At 41.7% G+C, this 25,103-nt stretch overlaps 1 protein-coding gene across 1 annotated transcript in view; it reads left to right on the forward strand.

Annotated features, from left to right (window-relative positions):
- The first annotated feature begins 6,777 nt into the window (after positions 1-6,777).
- LOC126298398 (uncharacterized) overlaps positions 6,778-25,103 on the forward strand; it is a 257,404-nt gene continuing 239,078 nt past the window's right edge. Inside the window, exon 1 of the mRNA XM_049989711.1 lies at positions 6,778-6,833. Within this exon, the coding sequence (XP_049845668.1) occupies positions 6,828-6,833 (6 nt within the window). The 5' untranslated portion in view covers positions 6,778-6,827. The remainder of the gene's footprint in view (positions 6,834-25,103) is intronic.

Consider the following 25,103-nt stretch of genomic DNA (forward strand, 5'->3'; position numbering starts at 1 on the left):
AACAAATGCGCAAAATAAATGTATCTCTCTCTTGGTTTTATGGACCGCCGTATGATTGTATCATCCCGGTAAATATCTTTTCTCGATAAGGGTGAGTGTGTAACTTCAAAAAAATCCTCTCTTCTATTCGGACGAAATTACGAAACAGATAGATTGTGAAACCTCTGTGATGAATCTCGTTACTTCAGAGTGTTATTAGCGAATACGACTTCGAGGCCATGGATATTACGCATGCGTTAACTGACATTAGACACTGTACTTGTACTGTATTCAAACTGAAATCGAAATTGTGGTTGAGATTCAACTGAGTTCACGAGTAACCCCTCATAGCAAGTATCTCAGATCGTTGTGCTGTACATGCATTGTTTCTCTGCCAGCAGTTGTCTGATAAAACCATCGACGACTCCAGAACCTGTTTCGCGAGTTTCACCACTATTATTCTATGGTCACTAACAGTTTCAATGCAATTATTTTACGTGCGTCCATTTTCGCAAACTAACTATATGATCAGCGCGGCAGATGCTGCCGGCATCTGCCGTTGGAGAGCACTGCTGTTACAAATTACGACGAGGAGTACGTACCGTGAGATGTAGCAGGTCGTTGCAGAGCATGCTGCAGCTACGACGGTACCACGTACGAGGTTCTTAGCGATGAGAAACACGCCCCATGTGAGGACGGCTTAAGACGCCAACGTACACAACGAAAACATCCGTACTGATATCTGTTACTGTCAAATTGCTGTTTTTCAAATAGTTTCACGTAATTGTGGACTAAAAAGGTACAGAGTACGAGAAACGTTTTAGCTGTCTTACTCAGTGAATCATATTATCTCGGCAAATGTCTGGAGTAAGGAAAAATCACTGGGTACCTTTTGCTATATCGGCTACTTCGCTTTCACATCTACGACGCGTAAGTAGGAGTACTCGAACTGGTACTCTTCCGTCAATGTATGAGTGGAGAAGGAGCGTACCGAGGGCACGGCAAGATAGGGCCCCATCAAGGGTGCAGGCGAAGTGGGGGCGCAAACCTAACCGAAAAAAGATAGAAAAATGATTTAAGAATTAACGGAGAAAGGTACGTTAGTTCACCTGTCTCTCGTGTTGTCATCATCTGCTTACGAGAAGCAGCGTTATCCTCGCCCACGACTGCAAACCTACACTATGGTCACACTGTCAATTTTACCGTCTCATTTCACAAAAGTATTATAAATAAACGAGTACTACCCAGCAGGCGTCTGTCGCTGACATAGTTTTTATTGGTGGGAGTGCTCCTTATCCATAAAACTTCCCCCTACACAACTCGCTCATGTTAGACAAGTGAGTTAGTGTTTCAAAGGTCGACGTGCAGGTGCCGAAGCGTGTATGTTATTTGTCAGAAGGCTTCAGATTTTCCCAGGTTTCTAACGGCTGATGACTAGAGAAGACGTGACAGTGGAGAAAGCAAGTAGAAAAAGTAGCGGGTATTTGCCGTTTGCTAGCCCCTTCAGCACTTTTGCTCTTAAACTTTTACTTCTTTCGAATCAAATGACTTGCAGGGATGCAACAGAGGGACATCTTCGACAACAGCCAACATTCCAGCAGGTGAAAATTCTGTAATCTTCAAGGCACCGCTGAAATCGAAATGATGTCAACCGATGCCAATAATGTTCTTCAACAGGACTTCAAATTTAAAATTATGGGACATTGGTGTAGTTTTACAGAGGTATGGCTGGGGGAGGGAGCGGAGCTGTTATTTCAATCTACCAACGCAGCGGGATCACTTCAGTGCGTAGGTGGAGTAGAACTGTATCAGAAATGATTTTTCTTTTCTGGTATAGAATTTTCGAATCTTATTCTCTTCATGACAGATAGTGGTTCCACATTAGCCTAACTGGTCACCATCTAAACAGTATAGTGTTTTTTTCCAGTTGACCTCTTGATCGTGAGGATCGTTCGGTAACCAGGACAGCAAGATGCCTTAAATGTTTGTATGCTATGTTGAATGACATTATCAAGTATCGTACTCAATTGGCACAACCAACAGTTTATAATACTTACAGACATGTAGATAGTGGTAGCATCGAATTTCAAAGGCCACACTGGGTTCACAAACTGAATAAGAGGCAGTCGCTATGACAGAGCCCAGTCGTCCTGTCCCATCTGCAAATGGAGTATCTGGACAAGGCACATAACCGTGACGTCATCGGACTTCGTGCTCAGCATCTGACTAACAGTCTCACTCATCGAGATCTTAGGTTCTACCAACGTATCATTTACTCAATATGTAATTTATGAATGCGTTCAGAGTAGCTTGGTTGGCAGTCAGTAATGTGAAATTACATAATGATTCAAATGGCCCTAAGCACTATGGGACTTAAGATCTGAGGTCATCAGTCCCCTAGACTTAGAACTACTTAAACCTAAATAACCTAAGGACATTATGCACATCCATGCCCAAGGCAGGTTTCGAACCTGGGACTGTAGCAGCAGCTTGGTTCCGGTCTATAGCACTAGAACTGCTCGGTCACATGGGCCGGCCTGTCGTTCAAAATGGTTCAAATGACTCGGAGCACTATGGGACTTAACAGCTGTGGTCATCAGTCCCCTAGAACTTAGAACGACTTAAACCTAACTAACCTAAGGACATCACACATATCCATGCCCGAGGCAGGATTCGAACCAGCGACTGTAGGGGTCACGCGGTTCCAGACTGAAGCGCCTAGAACCGTACGGCCACACTGGACGGCCGGCCTGTGAAATTACATAGAAAGGTATTGAAAACGTAGAGACAACGTAAGCCTCCGGTAACCATGTTAATATCAAGAAAAAAGGTTGTTTATTTGCTGCTTCAGAACGGTCATCATTATTCTAATCTGAAGTGAAGATCACTGGACCGTAACATAAGACATTACTGTTCACTCCTTATGGCACTACACCATATCTGATACACATATTTCTTGTTACGTGCGTTATTTAAACTCACTTTGTGCTCTGATTCAGATGCAAAATATACACACACACACCCTTATCCAGATCCCGTGTTATCCCAGGTTGTTACACGGTGCACTGCCACAAGAAAAAACAGGAAATTAAGGGGGACCTATAGCTAGAGACGAATGAAGTCAGAATTCTGGCGTCGTCCTTTCAAAGGAGCTCACCTCAAGTGATTCAGGATAAACAGGGAAAGCCGAAATCTGACTAACGCGAAGATGATCTGAACTCCACTGATGACGAATGCGAGTTCAGTGATTTTACCACTACGCCAGCCCCCTCGGTCTGTGGCACATAGTAAATCCCATAGTTATTTGTTATCGCAAACGTATACTATTTATTTACAGGTTAACATCAGAGGGCAATCATTTCATATGTACCTCTAACTTATCTGGAAAATAACGAAGGAGGAGTAAAACATGACGCTGCAGATGGAATCATCCAAGTATCTATATTAGTTATTTAGACAAGACGTTGGGAACTTGACGCACAGCAATTGTTTCATCCATCCTAATCTGAAGACCCCCAAATTATGCATCACCAGGATTGAAAAGCGTCTGTCACAATCTGTGATTTCTCTGAAACGGATTGCATTGCAGTTCCGTGAGTGTATGCTTTAGTCGGAAACTGAAAGTATCGAGCTACAACCGTAGTAGGCAGGTACAAGCGTTAGTGTCAATGCTGCTACCAACACTGAGAAGTTGTTTTCGAGGAAGAAACTAAATGTTTAGCACACTCCAACGTTGCAGTAGATCACGTGTACAATTTATCATAACTGTTATGCTTTTATATGCATAAAGATGGTATCTGTTCTTTCTGGCATGTCCATCGGTGACCGTGCAGCTTGTTCGAATGAAATTACAATGAAATGAATACCCCTAGCTACGTACAGGCGTAGATGTAAGTCAACTGGGACAGTTGAAAATGTGTGTCGCTACCGGAACTCGAACCCGGAATCTCCTGTTTTCATTGTAGACGCTCTATCCAGCTGAGCCACCGAGGACACAGAGCATATCACGACTGCAGGAATTTATGTCTGTCACGCCTCCCGTGAGACCCACAATCCCAACTTATTGCCCCGCACTATATTCATAGTGCCCCTGCCCATTATACTCATTACTCGTGAGTTTTTGCCGATTCGTGTAAGAGTTCTGGCACTGTTTTCTGAATCCGCACAGAAAAAAAATGAGCGTTGGGCCCTAGCGCGGCAGGTCCGGCAGCCTTAGTGCAGGTCTATTACATTCGACGCCACATAGTGGGACCTGCGCAATGGATAGAGATGAGTACAGCATAACACCCAGTCCCTGAGCGGAGAAAATCCCCGGCCCAGCCGGGAATTGGACCCGTTAGTTAAGGCTCACCGGCCATTTGACCATCTTCTTCTGTGCGGATGCACAAACAGTGACCGAACCCTTACGGGAATCGGCAAAAAGCCGCGTGTAATGATTATAATGGGCATGGGCACTATGAATGTAGTGCGGGACAATAATTTGGAAATGTGGGTCTCATGGGAGGCGTGCCAGAGATAAGTCCATGCAGGCGCACTATGCTCTGTGTCCTCGGTGTCTTAGATAGATAGAGCGTCTTCCATGTAAGCAGGAAATCCTGTGCGAGTTCCGGGCGGCACACACCGTTCCAACTGTCCCCGTGACTTATATCAACGCCTGTATGCAGCTGATGGTATTCATTTCATTGTAATGTTATGCTTTTGGTGTACAAACTACAACAACGTTTTATCGTTTAATTATGTTTTGAAACAACGAAGATACATAAAATGTGTATTTTCAGTACAATGTAAAACGTATGGTTTGAATGTTATTCGTAATTTTCGATACCGACGCAGCTACTCATCGATGTACTCCGCATATAAAAGTATTAAGGATGAAATATATAATACTTAAACTACACGGACTTCCTGTAAAGTTCAATGATTGATATTTTATACAATGAAATATTGCAGAACTTAATTATTCTCCTACGAAACAATCGTACAATCTTGTACATCAACTTTTTAAGAATCTTTGTCATCAACATCATCAGCAGTACGCGAGGTTTTATTAAAATTCTTTTATTTCGTCAGTCGCTTTTTACTAATATTTATTACCACGACGCGTTTAGGCGTTACAGATACAAGTACGTTACATTAATCTGAAGTCTGATGAAGATTATTTGCTGCATGTACCAATGAGGCTATGTTCTGAAATTTAAACTTGTACAGAAAGACTAATTTATTTCAGTGTATACTTTAAGTGAGTTGTATGCTCAAATTTTGCCGTAAATGGGTTTACTTACCCTTTTGCTGAAAATTTATTTGCTTGGCAGGCAGAGCACGGTAATAAGCACAACACTATCACTTGACACTTTCCCATTCAAATGTTTACAGTCTAAAGTGTCTTAACTGCTAAGATAAACGTAGTTAAGGTGATAAGACGCTACAAAAATGATTTTATTATCATTGTTTGCACTGTATTAGCAATTGAAATATGCGTGTCTTAGCATTAGAGACTTTGTTATGTAAAGCTGGATGTGAAAGTATTAAGTGCTCGTGTTGTGCTTATTACTGTACTCTGTCTGTCAAACAAATAAATTTCCAGCAAAAATACAAGTAGAGACATCAATGAAGAGATTTAGACACACAGCTTATTAAAGAATCACAGAAATAAATGAATATCTCTGTAATGGATTAAAGTTCCTTACATAGCCTCACTGGCACATCCAACGAGTAATTCTCGTCACACTTCATATTACTGTATTGTACATGTAACTGTAATGCACCTGACGATAGTAGCATGCTGCTTCGTGTCAGTAAATAGTAATAAACGGTGACTGAAGCAGAAAAAAATGATTTCATAAATCTGTAATAAATTGACCAACTCAACCAGTTCCGTACAACAAGGATAACTTTAAAATTACTTGTGCTGCCCTAGGGGTGACTGTCTCTCCTTCAACCAGAACAGTGTTTTGAAAAGCGTCTGTTATAAGCCTCAAACAATCTTTATTTCTAACTGTGGCAATCAACAATATCCTTGTCTTTTAACATATAATTTCGTACTATGAGTTCGAAGGCTCACTTTTTCTGATTAGTCGGCCAACTTTCAGGCAGTAGTGCCCTAATATTAGGAAACAGTATATTTTTGGTTTTTCCTATACCTGTTTGTACGCCTACCTGAATACAGTTCCTTGCCGTTTCACGAAAATAAGTTTTGAGTGAGGTCGGTGATATACCGCACTCTTGTCTTACATTCCTACCGATTTTAATAGCGTCCACTACTTCCACTCTTTCTCTTTTCGTCAGACCCTCACAGAAAAGTTTTACACTCAGCGCTGTCTGGTTACTTCTCAAGAAGGCTTTGACAATGCTCTGCGGATCATGTGAAATTCGTCAAACATTAAAAATTTACGTGCACCATCCGACACGCGCCCGCACCTCTAAATGATCAGCTGCGCTGTCTTGTGTGAGCTCCTCGTCCTGTTCATAATTTCTGCTGATGAAAGAAGTATATTGTCCAGTTACACTAACTTGTAGCGCTTGTGTTGAAGTGTTGGATGGATTATATACTTAAGCTCTAAATGAGAAAGATTTAACTTGGAAACCACTGGAGTATTCAGCTAACTGAAAACGAGTGTCACTGACCAAAGGAAGTGCTTGGATGCGTAGGTCCTTGGACCCAGTGACCAAACGCACCCATCTTCTGAACAGATCCTGTCACCAGCGAGGGGAGAGTGGCAGGAGCATTCGGAACAGCGCTCTTGGTGGAGAGGGAGACGCTATATAAGCGAATGCGGCCCGCGAGAGTGAAAACGTTGGCTGGCCTACACAGAGCTGAAGACTCGGCCCGACTCTCTACCCGTAGTGCCATGAAGGTAGGTGGCTCGCGCTGCGGCTGCGGTTGCTTCTGCGACCTTCGCAGTGAACCTTTCTTCCTCGGAGTGCTGGTGCTACTGACCGCACGCAAAGGCGCGGCCTTTGCGGAAATTACGACCGTTCTTAAATTTTCCTTTGAAGTTCGCAATGTAATTACCGTGGAATTATTACTAATAGAAGAAGAGTTTGCGAGTGTCGATATCTGATGGTGTCGAAGTGGCTCACGTGTTGACCGATAATTCTATGTACGCTACGTGAATTTTTGACAACGTAACATTTCCCAACGAAACATTTTGTGGAAAAAATCAGTATCTGGAAATCAAAACTGTATTGCGCTTGAAGATGGCGTACAGACCAGAAGGAAAATTTCAGTATTGTTATTACACAAGTTCGAAGTTGTCTTAATCTGTCTAGCCGGTATGTGATAGGAAATTGCTAAAATGTCTAAATAAGTCTCTTACGAAGAAGAAAGATTTCTGATATTGACCATTCACGATCTAGTTGCTTAAAGAGCCGCTGTAGGAACATGGTGTCCTCCGATTAACAAACCTCCTATTCGACGATATTCAGATTTTCATTTTCCCAAATATGCCAGAATCTCATCATCGTTATCTCCTCTATAGGTAGACAATGCGTACCTCACACAATTATTATACTCCGGTTTCGGCTCCTAATTACACAGAAATCGAGTAATATGGTGTAGTGGTTAAGAACTGGACGTCTGTCTAGGACCGTCTGAGATCAAATCACTATCTGTACTAAAGTTTCCTTGGTATACTTGAAACACATTTTCTGCTTCCATGTGGCTTTCCTTCGAAAAGGCAATAGTTATTACTTTTCTCAATTTTTACACGACTGAATGAGCGGTCCATCCCTAAAAAGGGATATGCCCATGGCACGTCACATGTTAGGTGAAACTACTGCGTTTATTATGTATTTCTGTACTAACTAATGAGATAGAAGCTCTGTCGTATCCTTGTTCAACGGAGGTCTCAGTGACCGACACATGGCTTACTACAGCGTTAAGCTTTATTTCTTTGTGTCATTTGGCTCCATTTGTAATGATAAACAGTGTAACGGGAAAGCAGATGCTTCTAGAGCTTCTTTTATGTGCTTGTAATGATTAATTAGAAAGCTAACAAGAGATCTGCCACTCAGAAGTGTAATTTTTATATTTTCAAATGGATTAGAAGGAGCTTCGTTCGTGAATATATGAAACCCGTAAATGATTGCGTTAGGTATTCAGCGTTTACAGGGGAGTAACAAACTACTGACTACCAATCCCACCACATCCCAGAAAAGACCAAAACAGCATGCACGTCTATCAAATTACTGTATGCATTTGTGGGTGAATTTATACTTCCATAGTTCAGCGTTTTGACAGTTATTTTTCAGGAGGTTTTGGAGAATGCTCCATTCGTGGTCTTGCTTAACTCTCCGCATATCTCACGTATGAAGTGAAGGCAAGAAATTGTTCAGACTATAACAAGAATGCTACATTCGGTAAATGAATCCATATTTGTTTCACATAATGGTGAGCTGAGGAATATCCTCATCATTTCATTGGACAATGAACAGTACTACACCGTAAAAGTGGTTAGCTGAAAGGACACTTGTACAGTTAGAAACGGATTCCAAAAATCAATGTCTGGTAAGGTGTTACTATATTAACCGACATCGGCGTATGTCTAGCGCTCTTAATTTTCAGCGTTCTGGAAGAAGAAATGCTAATCGCTAGTAAATAGAGGCTCGTGCACGATTCGAAGTGGTATTCCCTATCAATATACGCGAATCTCAGCATTAGGTTTTTTGTGGAGAAAGTCGCTATGTAAATCATCGAAGAGGTGTGACTTAACTTCATGTAATTAAATAATTAGTGTTTCACTTGACTCAATTCTCATCTACGGAATGTAGAATAAGTTTAAATGAAAAAATTTCTAACGCAAAAGAATGCTCTCGCAAGACCTTTTCTGAAAAGTTGTTATAGGCTAGTAGTGAATACTGTCGTAATACAGGTAGCCATTGAAGTTCGTTTTTTATGAAAAAGGCCGAATTTTACTGCCTGCACTGAATCGTTGCCTACAATATATGGAGCATTTTAGGACTGAATTTTAAAGGAACACAAAGTTATTTTTGTTATTTTTTAAAATTTAATAACATAGGTAGAATTTGTTATATGACTGTGTATCACAGAGTTTGTCTATTTGGAAGTAATTATCGCTAACGTATAATGGCAAAAGGCAAAAGAATGAAGTAGGTTGAGTAGGGCGGATGCGGCTTTCACGAATGGATGCAGGATGTGAGGCGGCAGGGCGACGGTTACGCCACGTTTTTTCCACGGAAAATGAACGCCTTGGCCTCTTGTCAACGATCGCTGGTTAGTTCCGGCATGCGCTTCCTGGGGGAGGTGCGTCATGGACTGACCCGGTTTTGCAGGGCGCGCCGCTCCGCTACTAGTGCGAGTCAGACAGCCCAATTGTTTAGAAGCTAAGTGGCCCCGCCTCTGTTCTGTCAACCCCATCATCGGACGGCTTACAGAAGCAGAGATAAACTCCGTGGTACCAGCCGCCTTCGACTGTAATGGGACGACCCACGTTCTCTGCTACTACACCAACACACAGCTTCCAATTTTCACTTATAAACGACTCCTGCCACCATCAGAATTAATTCGGTTTCGGCCACCGACGTAACCCTGTTGTTGTTAATTTGCTTTAACTTGTTAATAACAGTAAATGATTTCAAGGAAGTCATTTTCCTGTGTGGACAGTTCTTTTATGTGAAATAAACATTATCTTCACTATGTAGCAATTAGCTAATTTCGCCCTGTTGGGTATTAGCATGAAACAACAATAATAAAAGCTATGACATACAAGAAATATAAACGAAAATATAAAAAACACCCCGCAAGTACTTACACTACAATATAAATTATTTTGCTAACAGACTATTGTATTCTGCATATCAGAGCAGGCGATGGAGCCCCTAACAAGAGGTTCGCACAGTCATGCGTGTTTCATTACAGTACTAACAAAGGTAACACATTAAATTACGTTAGTGTAGCTACTGAAACGTAAACACACATGGCGTAGTCAGCTTCTTAAAATCATATAGGATGCACGCCATTGAATTTAGCAGCAAAACTATAGTCTTCAAGGTACAAAAAACCTGTACAAAGTTATTTAAATCACACAAGCGGCTTGTAGTGAAATTGCGTGCTTATGGAATATCGTCTCCGTTATGTTACTGGATTCGTGATTTCCGGTCAGAGAGGTCACAGATCGTAGTAGTTGACGGAAAGTCATCGAGTAAAACAGAAGTGATTTCTGGTGTTCCTCAAGGAAGTTTTATCAGGCCCTTTGCTGTCCTTATATATATATATATATATATATATATATATATATATATATATATATATATATATATATAAACGATTTGGGGGACAATGTGAGCATCCGTCTTAGGTTGTTTGCGGATGATGCTGTCGTTTATCGATTATTAAAGTCATCAGAAGATTTAAAAAATGCAAAACGATTTAAAAAAGATATCTGTATGGTACGAAAATAGGCAATTGACCATAAATAAAGAAAAGTGTGAGGTCATCCACGTGAGTGCTAAAACGAAAACGATAAACTTCGGTTACGCGATAAATCAGTCAAATCTGAAGTCTATAAATTCGACTATATACCTAGGAATTAGAATAATGAACCACTTAAATTGGAACGAGAACATATAAAATGTTGTGAGAAGGCTAACCAAAGAGGTGTTCTATTGGCAGGACACTTAGAAAATGTAACAGATCTCCTAAGGAGAGTGCCTACATTCCGTTTGTCCGTCCTCTTTTAGAATGCTGATGCTTGATGTGGGATCCTTACCAAATAGGACTGACGGAATTCATCGAAAATTTCAAAGAGGAACAGCACGTTTTATGTTATCGCGAAATAGGGGAGCGAGTGTCATTCAACTGACACAGGATTTGGGATTGACATAATTGAAACAAAGGCGTTTTACGTTGCGGAGGAATATTCTAACGAAATTCCAATCACCAACTTTCTCCTCCGAATGTGAAAATATTTTGCTGATGCCGACCTACGTAGGAAGAACGATCACTATGGTAAAAGAAGGAAAATCAGAGCAAGTACGAAAAGATACAGGTATTCGTTCTTTCCGCGCGCTATACGAGATCGGAAAAATAGAGAATTTGACGGTGGTTAGATGAACGCTTTGCCACACATTTAAATGTGATATGCAGAGTATCCATGTAGATGTAGATGTAGAAGTAAAACATATAAAAGACATTACCATATAAATATGCTTAACTTATGAGTTTTACACAACGTCTCTTAAGCGAAAACGTAAGTATATCAGAATAAATAAGTAATTTAGTTTACGATGAAATTATATGGCTGTTCAGGAAATTCTCTTCAGTGAATGCTTCTACCGTATTGATGATATTCGCATTTAGCAGTCACGACAACAGGTCTCTCACGTTGTGCTTCCAGCAAGATAGTAAATTTCCGGTGCTTGCTCGTGATATAGTTTCGCACAGTGCAGTCAGCTCGGTATCGTCAGACACAGGAGGCGTAAGATAGTGTTGGAGACAGTCTTCACATACTAGTAAACTGTAAACTCTCTGATTTGACAGTACTGGTCCTTAGAACGTTATGATTAAAATAAACGGTAGGTAGGATCCGGGTATCATTTTCCTAATTTCGTGGGACATTTTATACTTTGTTTCGGTTTCTAATTGTATATTTCAGATCAGTCAGCCTCATTAGACGTAAGAGGCTTCCGAATTATTTTCAATTCTCTGTTTTTATTGTATGCGGCACAGATCAATAGTTTTAGATTTGTTCAGCTAGTCGTGACAAGCTTTGCTTCAGTTTCACATATGTCTGGATATTCATGCCAGTATCGTCTTCAGAATTAATATTCAGAGAGTTTCCGGTATGTTCCAATGTGGATATGGACACACAGTGAATATCGTTAAACTTGACATAAATTAGTAGAACCACAAACAAACGAAATTTCTATGCATATGAATGTTTTCGAGGCGCCTCTTTGGAACAAAATTTTCTTGCCTCGCCAAGAAGGAAGATATACATGGCCGCCTAATGGTTTCTTCACATGGGAGAGCAGGAAATGGTCTACTAGAAATGACTACTGCTCTTACCAAGGGTCGTGTCGCTTTTTCTGTCAGTGTAAAGTGAAGTCGTTTTGATGTGCAGTAATTTGCAGGAATTGATTATGAATGGCTTCTTTTCTGAGAGGTTTCCGGATCTTCCTTTCCTATCTGTGTAAACGATTTGTTTCGCGTACGTTCTTCACTCTCGAATTACCCGTGTTAAACTCTGCGCAGCAAGGCTGCGAGAGAAATCAGCGTGAAAGTACTTGCCAAGGTCTGTTGAATGCGTGTCAGTGCTGCATTTCCGTGGATCGTTGGCCTCTGGTCCAAGATCACGATCAACAAGCACACTGTTCAAAAACATACCGTTCACAACACACGCCGTTTACGCTGCTCTTAAATCGCAGGACGTTAACGTACATATTGTAGAAGCCAAAACGAATAGAGAACTTTGTATCTTACAAATTTGTACGAGGAGACTTCAAAAAGTAAGTAAACCTTATTATGGTGGGCTTATAAACTTTTATTAAACACCGTACTACGCTTCAATGTGAGACATAATTATGACGCTGTCCTTAAATACAATCACTATGTCTCTGGAAACAACATTCTGAATGTTCTAGCAAGTGTTTAATGCTTCGACGAGAGAAATCGGCTCCTTTCTCAAGGAGCCATTCGAGTACCACTGTCTGAACATCCGTATCATCGGATTTCTTTTTCGCATACGCTCTTTCAGATTGCCGAAAAGATGGAAACTGCATGGCGCAAGATCTCGACTTCTTGATTCAGTAACAGCCACATGTGTGCTGCCATTCGAGTACCACTGTCTGAACGTCCGTATCATCGGATTTTTTTTTTTTTTCGCATACGCTCTTTCAGATTGCGGAAAAGATGGAAACTGCATGGCGCAAGATCTCGACTTCTTGATTCAGTAACAGCCACATGTGTGCTGCCTTGATAAAATATTTGGCAGCATTTCACCACGGCTGGACGCGGAACCGCATTTGATCCATTTGCCGCCAGAATTTCACTGAGTGTATGTGTGCAATTCAGACTTTTTGCCCACAAGAACCATACTGTTCCGCATACTCTGGAGAAGGTTTTCAGTTACTGCATTGTTTCAGTCGCACTCTGTGACCCATCTGTTATCGGTAACACAGCATAACTGTGTCTGCAGGAAATCCGAAACACGCACGCTCCTCTCACAATACGCTACTCTCGTTGCACAATGGCCTTAGCGTGAGACAACGTGTGTAACGTACTTTCTGAAGCCGTTACGTATCTTACTACTAGACAATAAGCGACGCTCTTCGTTTTAGATTAGTTTACACATACTGTTGCGTCTATTTGATTACCTACGTAACATCCAGAAAAACTTACGCACCAGGCCATGAAACTAAATTGTCACTTAGTGACTCACCAATTAAGTAAGGCATAAATGTGAAACAAAGATAGTTTTGAGATAATTTTATTCGGATGTCCCGGAAAGATCCATCCGTCAGAGTGTCAATGGCATTAAAACACAAAGAAAAACAACAACAAAGAAAAAGTGAATTTTTCATGTAATACCAAGATTTTAGATTTTACAGAACCGTTGTTCAAAACCACGAAGATACGTGACACTTCCGAGGACAACAAAAGAACCGGTCTTATCTTCGAATAGAACTGATCAATCATACCATGTAATGAGTCTTACGATCGCTTCAGTGTAGGATAACGGTGTGCTGCTTTCTCTTCCGATAAAATCTACCGAGTGAGGTGTCGCAGTGGTAAGACACTGGATTTGGAGGAGGTTTTAATCGCATCCGGTAAACCAGATACAGTTATTACATGGTGTACCCAATACGCTCAAGGCAAATTCATGTATAGTTTGCTTGAAAAAGACACCGTTGATTTCATCCTCTCCAATCCCAACTTGTTCTCGACTTTTAAAACGTCGTCGTCAGCAAAATGCTAAACCCTAACCATCCTCATTTACTTCTGATTAAATACGAGCGTTTCAGTTTGTATGATTGCTTTTGAACAGAAACACAGAATATGCTCTGGATCTAATTCATTTCGTAATCATAGAAAACTTCGAATCACATTAACTGTATTTAAGCCTTTTGCAGGATCATAACGAAATCGTATCATTTTATAATTAAGAATACCGTTTTTTTTTCTAAAAATGACTCAGCAGCAATTTCTAATGTATAATTGCACAGGGAAACATCACTAAGCCCTCTCTGTCCGTTGCCTACTCATCCTGGAAGTATACGATCCACCTCGTCCCCTACGATTTGTCTGGGAAAGCTTCTTACCCCCACCTCTTTCCCTCTTTTTACCACCTCATACACCGGCAATCCAAAAATTGGATTAATAACATACAGAGAAAGGTGAAGATAGTGGTTTTAATGCCTCAGGTGTTCTACATTGTCTTCCTCCACTTGAGGACAACGCACAAAATGTTCGAAGAAACGCATGAAACTGTTAGACTAGTCCTTCATTGGGATGCTGTTTAAATCGTATGTCACATTGGCTTTAATGTCGGTTATTTAGTCAAAGTGTTGACCCTCCTGTAATTTCTTCAATTTCTCGTTTCATGGTAGACTCGTTTTGGTAATAGTAAGACTTGTCAAGTACAACGATATCTTTCCAGCAAATAACTGTCCGCTTTTGCATTTTAATGAAGTTGTGACAGGTGTACACGTGTCGTTGTTTTTGTTGAGGAGCCAAGATGTACGGAACAGACGTTGCACACACTTTTCCCTACTTGAAACTAGTCAGGAGAATGTATTGAGCACTTGATTTAGAGATATTGCTCCACTTGCGAATACACAAAGACGATGATGTAGTACGCCTCCACGTCCACTACTTTACAGTGCCTGTTCCCAAATAATTTGTCGAGTGTATATTTGTTGTTTACAGTTGTTAGTTCAAGCTGCCACTGCAGTTACCACGCTGACGTCGCTTAAACGCCAGGAATAAAAACAGCCTCGGAACTTTTTGAGCGGACGGTGTATTCACTATACTATCGGAGTAACACTGTGGATGTGCGTGGATACTATTGCTGAGATTCTATGTAATTACATTTTCATGTTTCTGGTGTTTCTGGAGGTTGTATAGTATTTAAGCATAAATGACAGATCTGAGAGGAAGAGAAAAGCCAAAAATCTCACCTACACTGGTAGGAGAACTATATCTTCGAACGGCGACGTTACTCATAGGCTGTAGCTGAGACTGGTTTACTTACCATTGATGAAGGCCACGTTTTAACTTTATTCAGCATAGTAGAGTCCTAATGCACTAATTACTACTGCGATGATATTTCATTAATTTTTAATCCTTGGGTGCATATAGTAATTACTCATGACAACGTTTCTAAATGTAACAGATGTTTTGTAAAGTGACACTGCCAAGTTGAAGTAACTTTTGTTCCTCACTAAATTTTGATGATAGTTCTCTTCCGAGGCTGATAGTTTAAGCTGCTTTTGCAAATTATTTACATTAAATGTTCAATTGTGTGTGAAATCTTATGGGACTCAACTGCTAAGGTCATCAGTCCCTAAGGTTACACTACTTAACCTAAATTATCCTACGGACAAACACACACACCCATGCCCGAGGGAGGACTCGAACCTCCGGCGGGATCAGCCACACAGTCCATGTCTGCAGCGACTTAGACCGCTCGGCTAATCCACGCGGCATTTCATTAAATAAACTTATTATTGAAATATAGATTTTTCTTAACTTATTTTTAAAATACAGATTATTCATCAGAATCATGGAAATAAATGTCTGTGTGAAACAGTTAAAAATTTTATCCGCAGCAGTTAGGAGCTATTTTTCCCATTATCTTCATATAGAATTACATATACGTAAATAGCAATATGAAACGTTACTTCTGACTTTCAGACTTCTGGCGATGGAAATGACAACACAACAAAATAAATGCAAATAAATTGATAGAAGTCAGTGGCTAATTATTTAGTATCCGTCATATGGAAGAGATTAAACTCTATCCGAGATCAAAATGTTAGCCGTAGTCCCATGAATTACTCGCAGGACAGCGTCACTTCATTTTACTTTTACTTAGAAGTTACAGCATCGTCCGAGTTTCAAGGAATCATTTTATTTCATTTATATTTGTACTCCAGTGAAGTTTTAGAGATAAGCGTGCTACAGCAGCGCATTGTCAGAGGAATGTGTCTCTTGGAATTTGAAAGTTGACAGCTCAATGAACACAGCATCGTTTACAATTATACTGAAAAATTATCTTCCATGTAGGTAAGAAACTTCAGACTGATTTATGGAATACAAGGTAAATGAGAATGTAGGAAGACTTAAAATAGACCTCTTAATACCGTCCTTTATTCTACACATCTGTATATGCTTCCGTTGTTATGCGGCTGATTGCAGTTAAGAAAAGTAATTAAATCACCCTGTCTCTGTACTGACTTTTATAGTGATTGGGACGAGACGTGAAAACACATTGTGATTTCCAGTTACCCTGGATTGTAGGAATGAGACCATACGTGATAAACAATAATTAGTGTGCCTTACGAATAAAACAACTACTAACGCTTGTTTGCAATGATATAGATCATCTGATCATACTATGTTTTTCAAATAGTGCCAAACGTCAGCCTTTATCTTACGAGGGAGGTAGACAATACAGACCGGTTAGATTAGACTTATTAGATTAGCTAAATATAATCAGGTTCAGAAGCCACGATGTCTGAAGTCATTTTGTGCTATTTCTTTACTTTTTATATGCGAATTACAGACTGATTTCCCACTTCATTTTCAAGTATGTAACATGCAGACAGTCCAAATGCGTAAATTTATAGAACAGTTGTGGCGTTAGATGGTCATGCCATAAGAACAAGTCTGTCACATTTAGGTCTCATAAAAACGAAATAAACAAATTAGGAAAAGAATACATCTGCGACCAAGCCCATAGGACCGCGCTCCGCCTCTTGGTTGCACACCATCATTTGCTAATAGAGTACTAACTTTGGACGTCAGCCGGAAAGGGACAACGATTAAGGCACTAGCTCACTGTTAGCTGTAAAACCGGAGCCGCTACTTTTGCTTGAAACAGACGTTCAGTTGTCCTAAGCAGGGTGAATGCACGACATTGCTCTCCTCCCATCTCCGTGGCTACACCCGTAATCAAACGCGTTTGCTTACTAAACAGGCAAGTTGACCGCCAGACAGCGTAAGGAATTCAATAACAGTAAAAATTGCGGAAGAGGAATTTTTGCTTATGGTAAGGAAATCAACTGGTATATGTCGACCAGCCACTGAAGTTACTTATTTGATATATCAGTTCGCACATAATTGTGGCTGTTCTAAGTAAACGAAATAGTGAATGCTCTTCCTTTACGGAAACGTCGATTTTCCAACAGAAATCATATAATAGATAAAAGAGATACGAGCCTTTGACTGCGAAGTGCCCGACGGCTACGTGGTAGATTTCCTCTCGGGCGGCGTTCGTTTAGAAACGCTTCTGCGGAGAGGAAAAGCAAACAAGTGGAGAAGAGAGGAGCGCGCTGGGAACCTGTCCCCGGTGAGAGGGCGCCCGCGCCCGCGGCCTACATAAGGAGCGCCTGACCTTCGTTGCCTTCACTCCGGTGCATACTTTCCGTTTCTACACGTGGCCACCGGGACAGCTTTCTAATTAGGCCAAGTTACTGGAGCACGCAACTTGATACTGAAACACCAACGAGGCGGAGGCAAAGCCTTCCGGAACCTCGGAGTGCACTCCTCCACCCGTATGTTTGAGCTAGCATGATTTACGCCACAGATTGAAGCTCATTCCGAAGTACAATACGTCTACAACTTACAGACACTCTACCATGTTACTACAGTGATCGACAAAGATGTAAGCTGTATTCAATTTTACATCCTCAACAAAGATTATTTCAGGAATGAGCAGCCTTCAGTGCTTCGAACGGCGACCAATGATATGGTCTAAATATGGAATAACGAGCGATCATGTGGCATACTATAACGTGGATGTGTGTTTTAAGTACATTTTCATCTTAAGTAGAATGAACAGTTCTTTTGTCAGTAATTACATACTATATACATATATTATTGCCTAATATACAACACTTAAAAACATGACCCACAATATATGGCTAACAGAGTAGGCAACATACCTGTGATACCTCTCGTCATTTCATCAGAAATATACTTTTTGGCCGGCCGGTGTGGCCCAGCGGTTCTAGGCGTTCAGTCTGGAACTGCGCGGCCGCTACGGTCGCAGAGTTGAATCCTGCCTCGGGATGGATGCGTATGATGTCCTTAAGTTTGTTAGGTTTAAGTAGTTCTAAGTCTAGGGGACTGATGACCTCAGATGTTAAGTCCCATAGTGCTCAGAGCCATTTGAACCATTTTTGAATACTTTTTGGTAAAATTATCAATGAGACCAGATATGGTGACGTGTCTATCATTTTAGATTAAGAGTAGTCAGTTGCTGAAAATTTTTGTTGTCGTCTGCACAGAAATTCCTAATTATGTAGAATACAAGGCGAACATCACTAAAACTGACAAACTGCTGAGAAAGGTGAACCACTTGAAAGGAGCTTTAACTAGGATACGGCCCCAATATCCTGTAGAATCCGCTCCTCCAAATCTGGTGTACACACAGTACGCAGCCTCCATGTACGTCCGTCTATCTGAAAGGACCCGTGAACACTCAAACGCTAAAAAAGAGCTTGAAACGTTGTGCTATGTTGTTGGTGTCTGTGGGGGTACTTGTTTTGCTATTGCCGTGCTAGCTCTCCATCGTTTCTATGTCAGTTTGTTCGCGACATGAATAGCGTACCATTCTGCTGCTTACAGTACGCTGTATCAATCACACACCCTCAACACGCAAGGAACACAGGGCGCGTGGTAAGAAGAACTTACATTCATCAGTTTTTCGCTTTTATTAATGTTCACGCTGTATAATGAGAAACATAGCAATTTATAATTTGTCAGAAGTTAATGATATAGGATCTACATAATATCAGAACTGAAGTTCCTCCCACCAACAAAACACTTCAGGTGTTTTACAGTACACATAACGCCATGGAGAATGAAAAATAAAAAAAAATTAATTCTTCATTTTCTTTCCTTGCCTCAGATTTGTGACCCATAGCCGGTACAGAATGAGCCAGAAGAAAAGGTACATGCATTGAGGGGTGATGGTTTTGGTAACCCTGACAAAAATCGTTTTACGAACATATGTCTTATTATCTAGTTTCCGAAAAAACTAATAAAAAACATGGGGAAGAGGACAAATGCAGGTGACAGCAAATGAAACACTATGATCTAATGTTTTGTTTCATTGTGTGCTAATCCCTTGGCAAGACGCCGTCGTATGTACTTTCAGCACGGGAGTATTGCACATTCCATACGGCCAGTGGCACATTATCTGACTTAAACGTATACTGGGCATTGGATCCGTCCCCGCGGAGTCATTTCTTGGTCACCGAGGTTACCCGATGTTACTCCTTTGGACTAATGTCTGCGGGGCTGACTTAAGAGGGAAGTCTACAAGCGCAGAGGGACACAAAGGAGAAACTACCCGCTCGTATTTTATGTGCGTGTGTTCAAGTAAAGAACTGTGCGGATGAGCTCAGATCAGCAACAGAGCACTTGGGTACTAGAACTGCAGAATGCATTGCATTTGACGGTGGGCATTTTGAACATCTTGTGTGCGAAAGTGTACACAATTAAGCAAACTATTAGACGACAATGTTTCATTTATCATCACCTGCATTTGTCTTGTTCCCAATTGTTTTTATGAGTTTCCTCAGAAACTGATAGGAACAGGACATACGTTCATATACGTTTTTCATTCTGAATCGTTAATACTATCAACCCTGAAAGCATGTATCTTTCCTCCTGAATCACTGTGTACACAAACAGTGTCTCAAATTTCCAGTGCAGCTACGGCACTCTTCACATTTAGTTATAAGTATTTCGTGAGGAATTTCCATATAGATCTTCGTAATCTTAAAAAAAGCTAGGAAAATTTTGTCCTTTTGTTTCTGCGTGCTTTTCTTTTTGGTTTCTTCGTTTAGCCATTTCTTATACAACGTCTTATTTTCAACACCTTCTTCGTCGTGCACGGAACTTTTCAACTTATTTCATATGCCTGTACGTCGGTCCCTATATTTATTCACCGACGGAAATGGGAAGCCTTACGCCAACATCTGACGGAACGCTACCAAACTGACACTCCAATATGTCCATGCCGTGAGATATACTGATTAAAATATTAGCCTTATGCGAAATTGTTTTCGGTATTTGGCCTACAGAAAAATGTGTTTTTAATATAATGTATTGGCGTTAGGCCTTAACCATTCAGCCAGAGAGGTTAGTAACTACAGATTTAGTTTAACGTATCACATATATAGCATACGCATTAGAAAATGCATTAATTACAGGCAAATTTCATGGTACAGTCTGTACATTCACTCATTTAACGCAGTCGATATATCACAACTTCTTGCTCTCGAACCTCTGAGTTTGACTTATAACTGGATATCCGCTTGTTGCAGAAACTGGTCAACATTGACAAAGTTTGTTGGGGTCAGCTGTCGAAAAAGGTGCGCCACAGATGTATGTTGAGGTACTCCTCGTCTGATCAAGGCATTGAGAAACCTGTGGCATTGTCTATCACAGCATGAACATCCTAGTGTCACGTGAATGATGTCTCTAATTTCAGTTGCATGGTCTTTGCAGTATGGACATGTCTGAACTTTTATCCTCTAATGATGTAAACGGGAACAGCCGAGGATCAGCCGGATGAGCGTTAGGGTAGTGGTATGACGTCTGAATAGCTTAATTAGGGAGATCCAGGTTTTTCGCGGAATACTCGGCTGTATTATGGCATAATGTCTTCCTTTGGACTGTTATGAGGGCTCCCGCGTGTGTCACCATTCTTGATGAAACTTCATTCAAGCAACAAAAACTGTATGAGGAAGGCAGGTGTAGTAAGGTTGGCCATCAGTCACGCTTTGTTTTGCCCGCTGGACCATCATCTCTCTACATAAGATAACAGAATGTCCCTGGACGCATAATAACTCCACACGTTTATGTCGACTTTCACACTCATAGAGTAACTTAATTGCATCGAGTACATGACGATTAGTGTTGGAGCCGTGTTTCTGCTTCTCAGGTTTTCCATCGCATTCCTCGAATCCGTAGCAATAAGGATATTGTTTAACTGACTTTCCGCACACTGAAGGGCTTCCTTAATTGCAAGGACTTCGGCAGTGAAGGTGCTGGCTTCCGTCGGTAGCACAAACATAACCAAAGATAATGGATGTCCGTAGAAGTAAGCAAAGCCGGTTCCCTCTCTTGTTCTGGAGCCGTCAGTGAAAATGTTGACCGATGAGGGCCACGTTGATGCAATCAAATGGGAAACGCCAGTAGAAGCAGTGAAAGTTCGATCTGACTCTCTAGAGTGGTAAAAGATTGTGGGCTGGTAATTTAGTACGTCATGTTCCAAACTAAATGCAGGAAGCAGAGTCGTTTAGGACGAGAGGTATCACATATCTTTGCCGCCTGAAACTTTTAACTGGGAGGGCTACTTTCCTCCTACGAATCCTATCGACGTATCCGTTGTCGTCAATGTAGAGGCTAAGATTTAAGAGAAGTGGATGAACTGTTTGGGTTGCTCTGTTAAGGATGAATTTCTAAGCCAAGATATCCCTCCGGAATTGAAGACGCGTCTCCCTTGCTTCCACCAAAAGCCCATTCACAGGTTTAGAGTTTATTGTCGTAAGACAGAAGCACATGGCACGGTACTGCAGAATATCGATCTTGCTTAGTAGAGATATCGAAGCATTACCAAAAAAGCGTGCATCCATAATCAAGTATAGACCGGTAAAGGGAGACAAGGACCGTAACATCGGCTCGCCGCCATATGCGCGATACCGATCGTAGGATATTGAGTGACCGACGAGCCTTGGAAATCAGTTATTGCACGCGGCTTGCCCACGCCAGTGTGCTGTCGAAGAGTTCAAGCCATTTGACTGAGCTCCGTAGTGGAATAGTAAAAGGCCGTAATCGTATCTCAGGCGTTGTAGTCGTCAATCTCTGCCTTGTAAAGACAACCGCCGTATCAGGACGTCCACGTCCACGCTGTTATAAGCACCTGAAACCACGAAAAACAGTATCGTCAGATAACCACTAGTAGCACAAATACATTTTGCGACTTTAGTTAAGAGACTTAGGATGTCTATTGTTCCTCCTCCTTTTCGAAACCCGTACAGGGAGTGGGGGCGGAAGAGAGTTCCTCTCAAACCATTATTCCAAACGGCACTTCATTATCCCTTGTTTTAATCTCGCAAGAAGAAAGACCGATATGACATTATGAACTGCCCAGATCTGGGTCTTTGCCGGCCTAACGTATGGGAACAATTACATAACAGTGCCAAGCGTCCGGGAAGTTGCCTGGGTCGCATAAACGATTGTAGATGAGGACCAAAATGTGTAAGGCTTCGTCCGGCAAATTGGCCAGCATTTTGTAGTGGATGTCGTCGTATCCTGCAGCAGCATTGCTGGTGTCTTTTAAGACGTTCCGTAGTTTTGAGAACTGGAGTGGGCCAATAAGGATTGTGTCAATCCCTAGGGCGAAGGAGAAGCAGGATCCGAGATTGTCGGTGATTCAGTGATGTCCAATGGGGGCGTGACGATCTGTGCGAAATCATCCAGCCATCCATGTAAACCTTTAATCAAAGGGTACCTCTTATGGATTTTGCGTTTGGTGGACCAAGCCGATGACAACGGAGTTTCTCTGGTGATTGTCTAACCAAACTGTTTCCGAGACCCTTTTTTCCGCTGCCTCAAAAAATGTTTCGTAGCGGTTGCCACCTGTTGGTATTTGAGAACATTCGCCCAGGTGCGTTCTCGTTTATAGATGCTCTAAGCTAGCTTTCGTTTAGCAACTGTCTTGTGATGTCCTGATTCCACGATGGAACTAAAAGGCCTTTTGCCTCCGGTCGGTTTGATTTGGGATTTGGAAAATACGATCAAAGCATTCATTAGGAGTCCTTGCAATAAACCTACGTGGAGGTGTTCTTGGATATACGGTTTAAACGCCTTACAATTTGCGTTGTGCATGTTCCATTTTGATGACGGCATGTACGGACCTGGATGAGTCTCATGTATAATAGTTATTTGAATATCAAAATGATCAGACCCCAGCGGGTAGGGGCAGACCTGCCTCCCAACTTCTTGGGAGATATCCGATGAACACAGGGTGATGTCTATTGCAGATGAGAATCTTCCAGTCACCGAGATGAGAGTTTGGCAACGGTTATTCAAAATAAATAAATTTAATTCATCTACGATGTCCAAAACAGGTGCTCCATATCGCTCGTTCATCTCGAATCTCCAGGACGTATGGTGTGTACTGATATCCAAACAAAACAGTAAGGGTTGATCGATCTGATTCGCCAATCTATTGGAATATACAACCTCCTCATTTATTAGGGAAATGAACAGATTGTAACGTTCGTTTTGCGGGCCATTGCAATAAACCCGCACCGCTACAGCCTGAAAGCCTCTTACGTGTGTGTGGTCTACGTATCTAAGAGAAGCAGCAACTGAGGATCGAACAAACAGTGCAGGAGAAAGAGTGGAAGCCTGAGAGGGAGAACAATGAACCACTCAAACGAAGTTTCCGAGATAATACCAATGTGTATGTCTGGAGAAAGTAATACTCAGTGGGGGTTTCTTTGTTGGAAATGACGGACCTGGCGTTCAGTTGTAGAATTTTAATCGCCGTTATCCTGCGTCAGAGTTTCCAGTAATATCTAGCTTATCGCTGTGGAATTAACTGGTACTTGTAGTGCCGTTTGGATTTTGTCAATGACCTGCACGATAAGATTAAATATTTGTCTTGTAATGTGAGTGACCCTCGAACAGACAATCTGCCTGGTTCCTTCTCTGGGGTAGAACTTCTGTTATAAGAGTTGTTTAGCGACATAGGTGCGTGGTGTTGAGGTGGGTAGGGATTGCTTCGGATCGGTTCCAGTGGCAGGGTGTTCGGCTGCAGAGGTGGAGATAGCATCATTCGGGGTGTGGGCGCCGGGCGGTCGGCCTGGCTTCAGTGATTTGTGACCGTATATCAGTGCGGCGGAACCTGAATAACTGGGAAGACTCGTTCATGGAGGTGACAGTATTGCTTCGGCAAACGGCCTCTGTGAGATAGCCGTCTCGGCTTCCACGAAAGTGAAGCGTTGCCTAGTAGCGACTTTCTTAACGTACCTCTGGCGCGCGTACTCTGGGCACTTGCAGTTAAACGGCTCATACACCTTGTTGCACTGTTCACACAGCGGCTGAGTGGGCGGGCAGTCGGCTCGCGCATGATTTCCACCACACATGGAGCACCTTAGTATGAGGCAGTTGAGACATTGCCTCACGGAAGGGACATATGTGTCCACTGGGCAACACATTCTGTAACTTGACGCTACGTCTGGCATCACTTGCGAAGCAAACTGAACCACAAAGCCCAAATGGTGCGGTAGTTTCAATTCCGTCCTTTATCACCTTTTTTAACAAGCTCCCGACGTGTAAGACGGTATATGGTGAAACTGTCGCATGCATGAGTTCTTCATTATTTAAACTGGCGTCAACTTTTCTGATTACACCCTAGCGCGTGATGACATGACTCGGTATGTAGGTATCCAGTTGGTGAGCTGAAAATACCGGGGACTCTACCACTAAGTTAACTGGCTTTGAGCACTATGGGACTTAACATCTGAGGTCGTCATTCCCCTAGAACTTAGAACTACTTAAGCCTAACTAACCAAAGGACATCACACACATCCATGCTCGAGGCAGGATTCGAACCTGTGACCGTAGCGGTCGCGCGGCTCCAGACTGAAGCCCCTAGAACCGCTCGACAACAACGGCCGGTAGTAAGTTAACTTCTCTGTTCAATTTTGATTCAGTTCCGTCCTATTGTTAAGATATTTTTAATGTCTTGCCTGCACAGTGTATTTGTTGTGTACACAAGCTTGGCAATTGCCATAATCGAATGCAGCCTACCAACGTTTCCTGTACGTCCTTCCACATATATATAGAGTGGTTCAATTTCTATGTGCCGATAACGATTACTTGTATTCATTGCATAAGCTGACCGACCGGATAGAATTTA

This window comes from Schistocerca gregaria, chromosome X, assembly GCF_023897955.1.
Source record: "Schistocerca gregaria isolate iqSchGreg1 chromosome X, iqSchGreg1.2, whole genome shotgun sequence".
Lineage (NCBI taxonomy): Eukaryota > Metazoa > Arthropoda > Insecta > Orthoptera > Acrididae > Schistocerca > Schistocerca gregaria.